Source organism: Melospiza melodia, chromosome Z, assembly GCF_035770615.1.
Source record: "Melospiza melodia melodia isolate bMelMel2 chromosome Z, bMelMel2.pri, whole genome shotgun sequence".
NCBI classification, from domain to species: Eukaryota; Metazoa; Chordata; class Aves; order Passeriformes; family Passerellidae; genus Melospiza; species Melospiza melodia.
In genome coordinates, this window is record NC_086226.1 from 35,987,425 (window position 1) to 36,003,126 (window position 15,702).

At 39.1% G+C, this 15,702-nt stretch overlaps 1 protein-coding gene across 1 annotated transcript; it reads left to right on the forward strand.

Moving 5' to 3' along the window:
• The first annotated feature begins 1 nt into the window (after position 1).
• PPWD1 (peptidylprolyl isomerase domain and WD repeat containing 1) lies at positions 2-12,847 on the forward strand. Its single transcript, XM_063181046.1, has 11 exons — positions 2-160; positions 1,488-1,590; positions 2,193-2,293; positions 3,505-3,625; positions 5,434-5,881; positions 6,473-6,663; positions 7,148-7,337; positions 8,331-8,512; positions 10,675-10,756; positions 11,328-11,510; positions 12,481-12,847. The coding sequence occupies exons 1-11, from the start codon at positions 13-15 to the stop codon at positions 12,622-12,624; spliced, it is 1,893 nt and encodes a 630-aa protein (XP_063037116.1). The 5' UTR covers positions 2-12; the 3' UTR covers positions 12,625-12,847.
• Positions 12,848-15,702: the final 2,855 nt, after the last annotated feature.

Below are 15,702 nucleotides of genomic sequence, written 5' to 3' on the forward strand. Positions count from 1 at the left end.
GACGTCAGCGCCATGGCGTCCACCGAGCCGGAGCGCAAGCGAAAGCCGCCAGAGGTGGAGGCGGGTGGCGGCTATTCGGCGGCAGCGGACGAGGACGATGAGGAGGAACGCTGGGTCGGGCCGCTCCCGGGGGAAGCCGCGCAGGCGAAGAAAAGGAGAGGTAAGGGGAGGAGTGAAGCTCTGCCCCGACTGGGGTCGGGGCGGTGGGATCGCGTCCGGGCCACGCCGTGCGGGAGGGGCCGCGGGGTGAGGGCAGCTGTCGGGAGCCCGGCTCCTGAGGCTGCGTCTCGTATGTAAAATGAGCACACTGGGGGGAAACCTTCAGATGCGGAATTACAGAGCGAGGGTGCCTGGTGCTGAGAAACTTGTTCAGTCTGCAGAGGAGGAAGTTACGTGGAGACCTCTTAGCAACCCTCCAGTACCTAAAGGGACTTAGAAGGAAGCTGGAGATGGACTCTTCGACAGGAACTGCAGTGATAGCATCAAGACTAGTTGGTGCAAACTGAAAAAAGGAAAATTCAGGTTAGCTATTAGAAAAAAATTCTTTACTGTGAGGTGCTGGCACAGGTTGCCCAGTGATTTTTTTGGGTACTCCAACCCTGGTAGTATTTAAAACCAGGCTGAATAAGGCTTGGAGCAGCTTCGTCTAGTAGGAGGGGGCTAGATGGTATTTAAGGCTTATTCTAGCCCTTTAACATTCAGCACAGCCGGCTGAAGCTGTGCTGTTAATTGTTGTGGAGTTAATCCATCTTTCAGATCACCACCCTAAGCTGCAGCAGCAGGAGAAGCCTCCGGGCTGTGTTTTGGCATGAGGTGTTGATGTGGGCAGCAACTTCCAGCTCTCTGGGTATCACTTAAAGTTTTCTTTAAGTATAAAAAACAATGATCATCAGATGTAAACATGCAAGTTCAGTAAAAAATACTGTTGCAAGGGTGTTAACAAGTAGGATCTAAAGATCAGAAACAAAACTCAAAATCAGATTATTTTAGATTGGCCAGTTAAACAATGAAATAGCTGTATATGCTTAAAATTTAGACTACAGGACCTGTGTGGGATCACAAATCTTGTAAAAACAAAAGGCATTCATGTGGTTTTAAAATGAAATGAGGTTCAGATGACCTTCTGTTTTCTGGCAGTAACTTAAAAACTGCTGATTGATTGTTTCTTTTTGAAACAGCAAGACAGTTACTGTAACAGTTGCCTTAAGAGGATGGAGCAATATGAGTTAAAGCAGCATTTGAGTGGCTTTATTCCACAGAAAATGTGTAAGTCTGGGTGCAATGCCAGACCTAAAAGCTCTTTAATTATGTTTGCACAAAATCCTGCATATTTTTGACTAAACATGAGTAAGCAATAAAAGGATAAGTAAAAGAAAACAGAATGTAGACTAAACATGAGTAAGCAATAAAAGGATAAGTAAAAGAAAACAAAATGTAGATGTAACTTCATGAAAAAAAATCCTGACTTATCTTTCTATTCTGTGTAGTTCTTGAATTCGAACATGTTTATCTTGAAAATCTTCCATCAGCTTCAATGTATGAGCGCAGTTACATGCACAGGGATGTTATTACACACGTGGCATGTACAAAGTAAGTATTTTTGTTCTCCATTGTATTTCTTCATCTGGGGTGTATTTTTGTGTTAGCTAAGAAGTTTTCACTGTAGAAGCTTTATAACAGAAAGTTGCAGTGTCCTGAGGTGGTTTTTTAAAGATGGTGGGTTTTTAAAAAAAAAAAGTTATATCTTGCTTACCTAGAAGCAAGATTCAAGTTGTTTTTATAGACTAAAAGAGAATCTTAAAATCCTTGTTAAAATATGCAGGAAATGCAGGAGTAAGTAATAACTTACTCCCTCTGAAAAAATACCGTTCACCAGAATTGCAGAGATCTCACTCACAGACATTGTAACTACCATGAAACCAGACTTAAAATAGGAGTTATATTTACATATTCAAAAAGGATAGTGTTATATTTTTCTTCATTTTGACTTTTCATGGATTAATCCAGAATGCACTAAAATACCTGTTGTGTTTTTCCAGGAGTTAAAGTACCTATTCAGACAGTCTTTCACAGTAATTTCTTGAGATTTATTCTCTGCACAATGTTAATTCTAGTGCAAATTACTGACCAGTGGGAAGGTGCATAGTGTGTGCATCTGTTTTCTTTATTTTATTTTTCTTTTCTAATTGTAGGACAGATTTTATCATAACAGCCAGTCATGATGGACATGTAAAATTCTGGAAGAAAATAGAAGAAGGGATTGAGTTTGTTAAACACTTCCGAAGTCACTTGGGTGAGAAGTTGCTCTTTCTTATCTAAAGGAGTTTACTTTTTCCTCTCCCTTGCTCTTTGTTGTTTGAAGAGAGAGTGCAAATAGAGAGAGAGCTTCTGGGGTTCCTTTAGTGCAGTCAGAGATTAAATGATACCTACCAATATTCCTTTTATTCCTCTGTCCTGTTACATTTTGCTCCCAAGCTGTAGCAGGGATAGGATGAAAATGAAACATGAAAATGAAAAATGAGGCCTTTGTATTGCTTTGTGCCTGATTGTGGGAGAATATCTGGAACATAAGTGAACAAGATATACAAAAGTGTTCATAAAATCCAGAGAAGTTTAAAAATATGTTACTTTAAATAAGGATACCTCAGTCTTTTTCTTCCCCCTTGCAGTGTGGAAAAAAAGTAGTTATTTTCATCTGGAGTACTGTAACTGTAAATTCTGTCTTATTGTTGTAATTATCAGAAGAATTGCAGTTAAGAGAAACTTTGACCCAATTTTCTGAGCTAATAAGTACGCAAAGGTTTTCAACACTATGCTAAGCATTAAATAGGCTGGACAGAAAATCATATTCTCAACAGTATTAGAAACTATGATATGCCTGAAGCAAAAACATCCAGTTTGATAGGCAGAATGTTACTGTAAGAAAAATATTTAATAATAGGTAGTAAAAGCATGGTTTCCTTTTAGAGTGACAAGAAATACTAAAGTCTGGTTAACTATCAGCTTCTTATTTATATATAGAAGCAAAAGGTGTGAACAAAACCTACCATGTGAAAAATCAGCATTGTGAGAACTTTATGGAAGGCTCAGTTGCAGAAGAGTTTTGAGTATCATGGGTGTAATAATCTGTAGAGTTCTGCTTCTTTTACCCTGTTGAGAGATGCCAGCTGAGGAGCACATGATGTTTACCCCATCATAATGTTCCCAATTTTCTAAAATCAACATTTTGAACTAAATTTACTGCCATTATAATATTTTACTATGTTTTTCGTAAATTTTTGATTATCACATACCTGAGTCTAAATACTGGTAGGCCATCAAGTGCTGTTTTGTGAATTTTATTTTTTTAAATAATATTTAATTGAATTCAGGTGGAGTTTTAAATGAAAAAGGTGACAAAACAGTCGGGAAACAGGTTTCAGCCTCTGTAGGTTTTCCGTATGTAATACTGGAACGAAGGATGTCCTTTCCTATTTCTTAATAGTATCTTAAATTAATTTACAGGTGTTATTGAGAGTATTGCTGTTAGTTCAGAGGGGGCATTGTTCTGTTCTGTTGGAGATGACAAAGCGATGAAGGTGTTTGATGTAGTCAACTTTGACATGATCAACATGCTGAAACTTGGGTAAGTTACTTATTTCTCAGAAGTGTTCTTTTGAGATTATCAGTTTTGCTAAGAGATTAGTCAGTAATTTGGGGTTCTTGAGTTCTTCCCTTTCCCCCATGCCTCAGTCATATGAAGTTGAGTAAACCTGCATCTGAAATTAATCCAATGGCTGGAGACTGCCTGACTGAATAGAAAAAATTACTACTGCAGCACTGGAAGAGAGGAGTAGAAAAGGAGCTTCCTCAGTGTTACATATTATGCACAAAGATGTGGGGTTTCTCCAAATATTTAGCTAGGCATAATTTCTCTCTGTTGTTTGGCACTGAGTTTAAAAATTACAGTCTGTTAGTAGTTCCAGTAGGGAAGGGATTTGTCCTGCCTGTATTGCCTCATTTGTTGTCATAGGGATACAATTTCCTTTTTCTGCTAGAAGCAATATTGTTTTTTTCTTTAGTCTTATAGTTACACATTATGTACCTGAAGGATCTGGGAGAAACAGGAATGGATGCTACTGGAATTATAACAATACTAGAGAAAAATAAACACCACACCATGATGTATTGGTTAGTTTTGAAACTGAATAGAAGCGTAAAGCCAGGGAAAGAAGCCTTTACAAGAACATGTAATAAAAGCATATGCTATCTGCTTTGTTTGTTGCAGTTTTAGTGTCATCCTCCAGATAATGTACTTCACCTGTAGGAATTGCTTCTCTCTGTCTGTTCTGGAAAAATTCCAGTTAGGCTTAAGCTTTTTGATTTTGCTGTCATTTTTGACATAGCCCTGTACTGTTATTACAAAATTGGTGAAATTATAGAAAAAAGAAAATTATATTTAAAAAAGCACCCCTGATCTTCAGAGCTTTCCAGTTCTACAACTAATGTATAGACCATGGCTCTCTGCAAATCTTTAGCTCTCTGCTTTATGCTTCCATCTGGAAAACGTTGCCTATTTCTGCAGACTTCATATTTATTTGATCCTGTTCTTCCTAATGAATTTGAGACAAAGTATTTGTTTCTCTTTACAGACAGAAATTGAAAATCTAAATTACTGGTGTCTTGTCATAATGTCAGAATATCATCAGTCCATCAGCATTCGTTAGTTCAGTTTGTAAAAGGATACTAAACATGTTTCCTCTGGAGATTGTATAATTTTTTGCTGTTTGCAATTTAGTTTGAGTTCTAGTTTTCAGAATCTTTGCTTACAGACTTTAAAACAGACATATTATTGACTGTATCTCTGACTTACCTTATTTGTAGATTTTTGCAAGTAGCAAATGAGTTCCTTCTTAAATGCACTCACAACCCTTATTGAATATAGAGGGCCTGTCTTAATTTGGTTTGTATCACTTCTTGGAGATTTTGTGGGTTTGTGGGTTTTTTTTCTGGCAAGATCTAGTTGAACTTTTGCAAAAGTGTATGGCAGAGGTGCAGTTGTCTTCAATACTACTGAGTCATTACTCACTTAAAAGATGGATGAGGAATGGTATTGACTTACATTATATATTAATGCCGCTTGGGCTTTTTATCTGAATTTCTATCCAAATTAGTCCTTTTTACCCACTTTCTACTTGGACTATCACAGCCTCTTTACAAAACAATATGGAAGGAACAGAAATTGGTAGTCTTCTGCTGAATGGTATTTCTTGGTAAAACTTGCCTATAATATGCTCAATATTAGCAAGATATGTATTAGCAAAACTAGTAAATAAATTTTAAAATTTGCTTCTGGTGTTTGATTTCAAGTTTACAGCATAATTTGACTCTTACCTAATTAAAACCATTCCTACTTTATTTTTAATTTTTTTTCCTTTCTGCTCTTTGTTGCAGCTACCACCCTGGCCAGTGTGAATGGGTATATTGCCCTGGAGATGCTATATCTTCTGTTGCAACATCTGAGAAAAGTACAGGGAAAATATTCATATATGATGGACGAGGAAATAACCAGCCACTTCATGTTTTCGATAAACTCCATATGTCCCCTCTTACTCAGATACGCCTGAACCCTGTCTACAAAGCAGTTGTGTCTTCAGACAAGTCCGGAATGATCGAGTACTGGACCGGTACTCCTCACGAATATAAATTTCCCAAGAATGTGAACTGGGAGTATAAAACAGATACTGATCTCTATGAATTTGCTAAATGCAAGGCTTACCCATCCAGTATAAGTTTTTCGCCCGATGGCAAGAAAATGGCCACTCTTGGGTCTGACAGAAAAGTTAGAATTTTTCGTTTTCTGACGGGAAAGCTCATGAGAGTCTTTGATGAATCTCTGAGTGTGAGTTTTGTCTTGTTTCTCCTTCTTGAAATGTTTTCTCTACTTACTTGCATTTGTTTGCCAGCGCATTCACCTAAGCTATAGTTTATTTCTAAAGGGAAGCTTCCTTCCCATATTTTCCTTGCAAAAAAGGCCTTCTCTCACCAAGAGGTGTTCTCTTGCTTGTCTCTTAGATTGCTTTGCCCCAAAATGAATTCTTACTGGTTATGTTACCTACATAGTGAAACAGAGTTGTTGATTTTCATTTCTGTTTTCATGCTGCTAGATTACACTTAACTAGAAAGCAATTGTGGAAGATGGTGGACAAAGCCCATTGCAAGTGACACCATGAAAATGAATTAAATTTGTCATCTTCTAAGAAATTTGATAGACAACTGCACATTTTCTCATGCTTAAGCCTAGTCCTACAACATGCCCGTTGTATCATTAAAATAAAGAGAGTATTCCTTGTATTTATCTAAATCCTTCAGTTAAGTTTGAATGGCATAATCTCACTTGAATTCAGTATTTTCTAATCATGTGAATCAGTGTTTTACTGGAAAAAAGTTTAAAATATGTTATTATAGTAGTGCTGGGGTTTTTTTTTGGTAGATGTTTACTGAACTTCAGCAGATGAGACAACAACTGCCTGACATGGAGTTTGGGCGGCGTATGGCAGTTGAGCGTGAGCTGGAGAAAGTGGATGCAGTAAGATTAATTAATATAATTTTTGATGAAACTGGACACTTCGTTCTCTATGGAACTATGTTGGGCATTAAGGTCATAAATGTAGAGACTAACAGGTAAGTTCCAGTGACACACAGAGAGATAAACTTCTGTTTTAAAGTCTTTATTCAGTCAAATTTAGAGTGTATTTAAAACTTGATATGACTGTGGAGGTGTCTAATCTTTTTGTGTTCTTATTTGAGAGCCTTGCATTACACTGTAAGGCTCCCATTCTTTGTAAGGAGTCGCTGGAGATTACAGCTTAGACAGATAGCAAGCACATGTATTAAAAATGTGTAATTAATTAATTTCTATCTAACTGGATGGGATAATGTAAATGTCAAGTAAAGATGGATCATTTAGTTGGGATTTTTATTGCATAAGGAGGCTGACTGGTAAATTAAGGTACCAAATTTAAATAGAGAAACATCATAAAAATTATTAGTAAATAATTATTTTGAGAGGATTTTGAAATTTTGCTCTGAATCTAACATTCAGAAAGAAGATATTTTCCGACTGTTAGCAGCTGAACGTTACACCTCTTTACATCTTGAATTTCAGGTGTATTCGTATCTTGGGAAAACAAGAGAACATCAGAATGATGCAACTGGCTTTGTTCCAAGGAGTAGCAAAGAAACATCGTGCAGCGATCACTATAGAGATGAAGGCATCTGAAAATCCTGTTCTCCAGAATATTCAGGCAGATCCAACAGTAATCTGCACAGCTTTTAAAAAAAACAGGTTTTACATGGTGTGTGGAGTTTCTATTTAAGTAGCTCCATTCTTGTATTGATTACTCTACATTATTTTTTGTTTTTCTCTTTGCACCTTTCTAGTGCTTTTTGTAGTTGTAAATGCAGCTTTTACAAAGGAGTCTCGTTATGTTGCAGGTATATTTAGAATTTTTATCTTGAACTATCTGTATGTTAACTAGAAACAGCTGTGATTTTTTCATAAATTTTTATTCCCCCAAGAAGATATCCTTTTGTTCTTGTTGAAAAAGGACCTAAGTAAGAGCACTTTAAAAACTAACCAGATTTTATAAAGAAACAATAAGCAACTGTATGCATAAAAAAATATAATAGAAAAAAAATTTCAGACAAGAATCAAGACTTGGTAACAATAAGGACATATAAGCAATAAAGAAAGGAGTCATCTTCCTGTTCACAGTTGGGTTTTTAGGTGAGATGGAACCAAACAAACAATTTCAGAGTGGTTAGTAGCTCATTTGAGAGGTCATAGCCATAGAGATTAGAGTTTGGACTGTCTGTTATGCCTTAAATTTGCTGGGTCTCTGTAGTTTTATATTAATGCAGTATTGGAATAGGAGGATTTATTTTAACTTTGTAGCACAACTGCAAAGCACAGCTAATCCTTTTGGCATAAAACCTGCCAGTTTCATTTTAGTATAGCAAAACAGCCTGGTATTCTCCACCTCATTTTAAAGAAAAGATGCTGAACTAGTGCAGACTCTTGTTGTAAAGGGAAAAGTTTAAAGATAACAGATTATTAAAGTTACTTGGATTTGCATGTAGTTTTACTGGAATTTGTGACTGTGGAAATGCTGGTAACATAACACAGCAGTCCAAGGAGAGACTGTCTATGAATTGTCTTTGTACATTTCAAATTGAATTGGGTGTTCAGCAGGTTGAATAATGACATTGATGTGTTGGGTGCAGGGCACTGTGTATTTTAAGAGGAAAAAAGAAAAAAACAGTTAACCTTCTTTTCTTTTGTGCTTCAGTTTACTAAACGTGAACCAGAAGACACAAAGAGTGCAGATTCTGACAGAGATGTATTTAATGAGAAACCTTCTAAAGAAGAGGTCATGGCAGCCACTCAGGCAGAAGGTCCCAAAAGAGTGTCAGACAGTGCCATCATCCACACAAGCATGGGAGATATTCATATCAAGCTTTTTCCTGTTGAGTATGTAGTTGCTGTTTTTTCTGGGTTTTTTGGTTTTGTTGCTTTCTTTTGCCCCTTGTGGTTGCAGTGTCCAAGACTTATGCCAGAAATAATTATTTTCTTTCCTTTTTTCTACTGTTTTTGTTTCCTGACAGTTTCTTAATATGGTAAGGGAGGAATGTGACTCTTAACAAACAAAAATAAAGTAGGGTAAAAATAGTCTGGGGCACAGGAGTTTTTGGAATTGTGTTTGCGTTTATTTAGTTATTGATTCAGGGAGGGTTTTCCTTTCTTAACTTTTGTTCTTGAACAGATAATGATACTCTTCTGTGTAAGCTCTGTATTGTAAGGCAGTGCTGTTTGCACAGATCTTGAAAAAGAAAGATGATGTTGGCGGCAGCAGCAGATTTGGCAGCAGGTCTGTGCGAGCCAGAAGAATAGTAGTTGCAACTTCTGAATGTGGCCAGTGTACTACACTTTGTTATTGCAGCTCCTTTAAAAGCCATATAACATTTATACCAGCATATAATACTAGTGTTGTGTATATGCAAAACCAGGCAAAGAATTGAAAAGTTTTTTGCATGACAATTGCTAAAATCATTATGTCCTTCTCTCTCTTTTGTGATGCAAAAAATTGCAAATAATCTGTTATTTAACAGGAAATTTATATAATATATTGCTATACATAGAAACCTTAATTATGTTGATATATTCCATGCGTCTCCAAAAGTAAATTCATCTTTGGTCTTAAGCACAGGAGGTCAACCTCAATTCTACCCTCTAGGGCTACCAGACTTTTACTGCAGTCTTTACCAGTATTTCCTTGCATCTGGCTCTAGTTTCTGGAATTCATAATTATAGCATATAGGTTGTAGTAATGGTAGAGCTCTTGCCAGCAAGTTACAGGTCAAGCTACATTAATTCTTTCTTTAAATTGTCATGCTGATGTGTCATGCATGCACAGTATTGCAAGGTGCTTCACTGCAATGTTCTGTATGCAGTTTTAAATAGAGCATTACTAGGGTTGGTTCATCCATTGTTAGGTTTGTCCTTTCTTACTGTAGTATTTTCTCCCAGCTGAGCTTTAAATTAAAATCTCTTCAGTGTGATTAAAACTTTAAAGAAGAGCATATAGGATATGGCTCTGTACATCTTTGAATTCTTCGGTCATGTCATTGTGATATAAAGTTGTGAATGACTCTGTACTGTTCAGCAAGAACTGGGACTATAATCTAGTCTGTTCCATTAGTTATGACATTGGTGCTCTTTTTCACAAGATAGCTTGGAGTGTCACTAAAACCCAAGCTAATACTCCATTTCACAGTTAGACTAGAGTAACTCTACACCTGTAGACTCAGCTTGGCCATTTTCTCCGTATCGGGAGTGCAGATAGAAAACTAGGGAACCTATAGTCAGTGCCTTGAACTAGGCCTTCAGGAGACAGATTTGGTTTCTGGCTCTCATGGTTTAACCCCAGCCAGCAACTAAGACCCCCAGAACCACTTGCTCATGTCTCCCTTGGTGGAATGGGAGAGCACTGGAAGAGTAAGAGTGAAAACACTTGTGAGTTGAGGTACAGAGAGTTTAATAGGGAAAGCAAAAGGCATGCACCCAAGCAAAGCAAAATAGGGAACCTGGACAGGCAGATGTTCTACTATCTCCAAGAAAACAGGTCTCCCTCACATGGAGTGGGTACTTGAGAAGGCAAATCACCATTACTCTGCATGTCCCCTGCTTTTTCCCTCAGCTTTTATGTGCTGAACATAATGCCATATGTGCAATGGAGCATCCCTGTGGTCAGCTGGGTCCAGCTGTCTCAGCTATGTCCCCTCTCAACTCCTACTGCCCCAGCCTCCTCACTGGCAGAGTGGGATTAGGAGCAGAAAAGGCCTCAACAGTGCATAAGCCCTGCTCAGTAACAGCTAAAACATCCCTGTGCTATCAACACGGCTGCTGCCTTTCTGGGTAATCACACAGCTTTGTAATTCTCAAGCTTTTTGCTTTCAGCTCTTTTTAAGCTTAGGTTTGAGGAGTTGGAGATGTGTTTTTTCCTTAGGTGGCTAAATCCCTTCCTACAGAGTCCTGAAACATTGCACAGCACAAGGGGGTCTTAGTCCCAGCTGAAATCTTTATGGCCCTGTCACCAGACAAATATTATTGTGTTTTCGGTTGAATGATTTTAGGTGCCCCAAAACAGTGGAAAACTTCTGTGTGCACAGCAGGAATGGTTACTACAATGGACACATAATTCACCGTATCATCAAGGTAACTTGTAACATGTTAAGTTTTTGTTAATTTACGTAATGTACTCTGCTGGTCAGTCCTCTGTTAACAATTCCATTTCCCTTTTGCACACAGGATTCTTGGAGTACATTTAGAGTTCCTTATAATTCTGAATAGCTCCGATGTCCTAAATAGCTTTAGCACTTACTAAAGTCGTAGTAGCTGTTCTGCAACTGATAAGGTAGCAGAAAACTGAAAATTGAAAGATGAGTCCTGCTATCCTGCTTGAACTAAAACTTTGCTTCATGTCAGAATACCTTTCTTGTAAGGCTTTTTATTTCTGTTGCACCAGAATCAAGTGACAGAGCCTAAGAATTTGCAAAAGGTAGAGGCAGTCAGGTTTCCTTCATTGGCAGGTATAGTGAGTAACCTTGCTTTTTCTCAAGTACTTGTTAGACACAAAAAAGTCTTAAATGCTTTCTCCCTTACACACAACATTTTAACACGTTTTGTGGATATGTTTGAAGTAAGTTTGAAAAAATGTCACCTAGCACATAACACTTATGATTATGTATTCTATGCAATAATGTGATCACTTAAAATTTTTGTGCAGGGTTTCATGATTCAGACTGGTGACCCAACTGGTACAGGAATGGGAGGTGAAAGTATTTGGGGAGGAGAATTTGAAGATGAGTTTCATTCAACTTTACGACATGACAGACCATATACACTCAGCATGGCTAATGCAGGACCAAATACCAATGGATCCCAGTTTTTTATAACAGTAGTCCCAACTGTAAGTAATGCTAAAAGCTCAATTTAAGGCCTGAGAGGCTACCTAGATAGTAAAAAATCAACTTTTTTCTCATGAAAAAAGGAACACATTAGTGCTTACTTTACAAATAAATGATACACGTGATGTGTAGTGTATAGGCTTCACTGAAACTGTCCCTTACAAGATAGAAATACTTTTCCATCACTTGTGATCAAGAGGCCTTTTGCCTTTAAATGGAGTGAGGTTGGTATAAAATTCCTAGGCATGTTTGCGATTATGTATTACTAGAGTATCTTATGTTAATAATAGTGGTTTAAACTTGATGGAAATCTAGGTATTGCTTAGATTGTTTGGGGTTTGGATATGGTGCCAGGATGTCTCTCTAAATGTGTCTGATTGTAGCTATACCAGGAAGCCAGTGTTCAGGTTTAAAAATTTCATTTGATCTGTGTATAGATTCAGAGCCAATAAAAACGACAATAAAAATTTTGATATGTGAATCTAAGATATAGAAACTTAAAAGTAACACTTATAAAAACTGCATTCTTATAGGATTTCAAAGTAATATATTAAAAAAAAAAACTAACTACCATAGTTCTGAGGTTTATTAAGTTGTATGAGGGCCTATATTGAAATTGGGCATACCGTCTCAGTATTGAATTGGATAGTATTCTGTACTGACACTTAAAATTCCTTTGTGAAAATAACATGAAACGGAGAGACTGAAACATTTCTGTGAACTGAGAATGCACTTTAAAATTAACTATACAGTGCTACTGCACTGGTAGAACATGACCTCTGTAGTACTTTAAGAAAGCAGTGTTAGCTGCATTCTAGTATTTCCTTGCATGCTAATGTTTACAGGGTGTTGGCTTCCATAGTCTGGACACACAAAATGTATCCATGTACACTTTATTTTTGGTTTGGTACCTAACCTCCATGCTGCTTTCTATTTAATATGCTTTTCTTTTCCTCCTGTGCTTTCAAACAGCCTTGGCTCGACAACAAGCACAGTGTGTTTGGACGGGTGACTAAAGGAATGGAAGTTGTTCAGAGAATCTCAAATGTCAAAGTCAATCCCAAAACTGACAAACCCTATGAGGACATCAGCATCATTAATATAACAGTGAAGTAAGGCAGGCATTGAAGCTTCCAGCTTAAGCAGAAAAAACCTGAGCATGTGGGACCCAGAGAGGGACCTAGGAAGAACAAATATTTTTCATAGTTCCTAAATATGGCAAATACCAGGACAGAGCAATTACCAGTTCTACTATTTTTAATGTACCTAAAGTGCCCTAATTCTGCCTTTCTGGTAAATTTGTATTTTGAAGTAAAAACATCTACATGTTTCTTACAAAGCCTACTGTCTTTCTTGCATCTCTTCTATGCAAAATTAAAGAGAAAAAACCCCCAACATGTCCCGGGACAGTGCTTGTAACTTTTTCATGTTTACTTGCATCTTTCATATTTAATTAATCTGTATCATGGTACTGAAATCTTTGACAAAGGGAAAGGCCAAAATACTAAGTTGAGTAAACTTCTCAATCCTTTGTACATGTATCAAAAATTTGATTAAGTTACTGTACTGTTGGCTATGAAAAGCAAACAATGTAACCTACCTCTATTCTTTAAAAATAGTTGTGTACACATCTCTCCCAAGAGCAATTATCAACTCTTAAAATGCCAGTGTCTAAAGTCCTTTGCAATTTGTTTGTTTTTTCCAGTGATTTTTTTTCATTAATGTTTGCTTTCTCTTTATTTTAGCCTAGTCAATCTTTTTTTCTGGCTTCATTTTTAACCAACATCCTAAGAGCATTACTGCTTCTACTAAAATACTTAATTTATTTTAAACTGAACTAAACTTTGTATCAGCTGTTTTTGATGGAGTTATAGAACAAAATCAAAGCATCATTAAGGCTGAAAAAACCTGGTAAGGTCAGTAAGTCAAACATTAACCCAGCAACATCACCAACATTACTATTAAACCATGTCCCCATGTTTTTTGAACACTTCCAGGAATGGTGACTCCACCACTTCAGTGGGTGCTCTATTCCAATACCTGACTCAATGATGAATTTCAGTGATGAAATTTTTCCTAATGTTTAATGGTAATCTGAGGCCATTTCTCCTTGTCCTGTCATTAGTTAGCTGAGAAAAGAGGCCAACACCCACCTGGCTACCTCTTCCTTTTAAGCAGTTGTAGAAATTGCTAAGGTCTCCCCTGAGCCTCCTTGTTATAGGGCTTGCAAGGGTTGCAGGATGAAGAGAGAGGCGAGAATGTTGACCTCATGTTCAGAAGGCTTGATTTATTATTTTATGATATATATATTACATTATAACTATACTAAAAAGAATAGAAGTTCTCAGAAGGCTAGCTAAGCTAAGAATAGAAAAGGAATCAATAACAAAGGGCTGTGTCTCAGCAGAAAGCGAGACCCAGCTCTGCCGTGAGTGGTTAGTAAATCCAAACATCCACCCGAGACCAATCACGGATCCACCTGTTGCATTCCACAGCAGCAGATAACCATTGTTTACATTTTGTTGCTGAAACTTCTCAGCTTCAGCAGGAAAAATCCTAACAAAAGGATTTTAATGAAAAAATGTCTGTGACATGTCACCTTTCTTTTATTTATTTAAATTAGAAAGAAAAGTGTTTGTAATTTTCTATGCTGTGCACATGCAGAGGAAAGAACAAACACTTGACAGGTTATCTGTTGCTAATCCAAATCTCAATCAAGTGCTGGTGTGGAATGAACAGGGAATTTCTTCACCTGTAGAACATACAATTCTATCAAATCACTAAAACAATCTTACAATATAAGAAAATGCAAAAACAATGCAAAGAAAGTTCAAGTCCAAGCAGCTGAGCTTCAGGAAAAAGTCCATGGACTGAAGATGTTCCTCTTTGCCATCTCTGAAAGTCCCTTTTGATCCTGAAACAGGCTTGCTGCAGAAAAGTCCATCAATAGTTATCAAAAGTCCATTGACAGTCACAAAACAATTTCAAACAATTTTGAAACAACTTTTGGAATGTCCTGGCCACAGCCCTTTTTGAACAACTTGGGCTGAAGGTAATTTTTGGCACTTCAATGCTTCAGAGCTGCTGTCAGCTATTTCAACTCTCTTAATAAATTTTTGTTTTTTTTTTTTTTTGGTGTGTCATTGAAAAGAGCAGCAGAGCAGCCAGAGAGAGGCCCTGGGGGGCCCTGGCTCATGGAGAGGGACCAGGAACCCCAGATATGGCCCACAAAAGGCGGGCCAGGGCCGGAGAGGGGAAGCAAAACCCCCAAAGCCATCAGGAGGCCGGGCGGTGGCCCTGGCCCAGGAACCTGAGCCCAACAGCCCAGGCCAAACTCACGAGGCAGACTCTGCCTTGCCACAGGCCTGCACCCTGCTGCCAGTACAATGGCAGAGTGGGTGGTGAGACGCTTCCTTTCCCCAAAAAAGGCATGCCAGCAGCAGGGAAATAGACAAAGCCCCAAGTATCCTCATCTCGGGTCTAGGAATGTTTGTTCCCCAGAGCAAGCAAGCCATGATTGCTTCCAGCTCTGCCCTCTGCCTCTGTAATGCAAATGCATCGGGTGTGTCTCCCATCTGCCTCACGGCATCCCCCCCTCTGGGCCGGGGACCAAAGGCAGAACTCTCGGGACGCGCCTGCCCCTCGCCGCTGGGACGCGCAAGGGGCGGCAGAGATGGCAACCTCCAAGGGGCAGCAACTGACCAAACACCGCCCAACCCGCCGAGAACGCTTATTTTGAACGCAGGGAAACGGGCTGCACCCACAGCCAGCTGGCGAGCCCCGCCTCCTCCACAGAAGGAGAGGCCGGCCGCCAGGGCCGCTGCTGCAAGGGCAACTGGCCCAAGATGGTCCTAGCTCGAACAAGCTGCCGCTTTCCAGGGCAGCCTCTGACGCAGACACGGAGGACAAAGTCGCCGACGGCGACAGAACTGCCGGGGCGGCCGGTGGAGGCGGCGGAGTGGCCGAGGCCGGAGAGAATGCCTCCCCCGCCGAGCCAGAAGCAGCAGCCGCGTCCTCGTCGCCTAGCAACAGCGGCTCAGCCACGGGAAATGGTGTTTCTGAGCTCGCAGGCTCTGCCGGAGGGACGGCCAAGGGAGACGCCGTGCGGGAAAGCGCCCGCAGCCGCGGGGCGGGTTGAGGCGGTGCTCGCGGCACTGGCCGGGGCGGCGACACCCACTCTTCATCCCCCGCAGA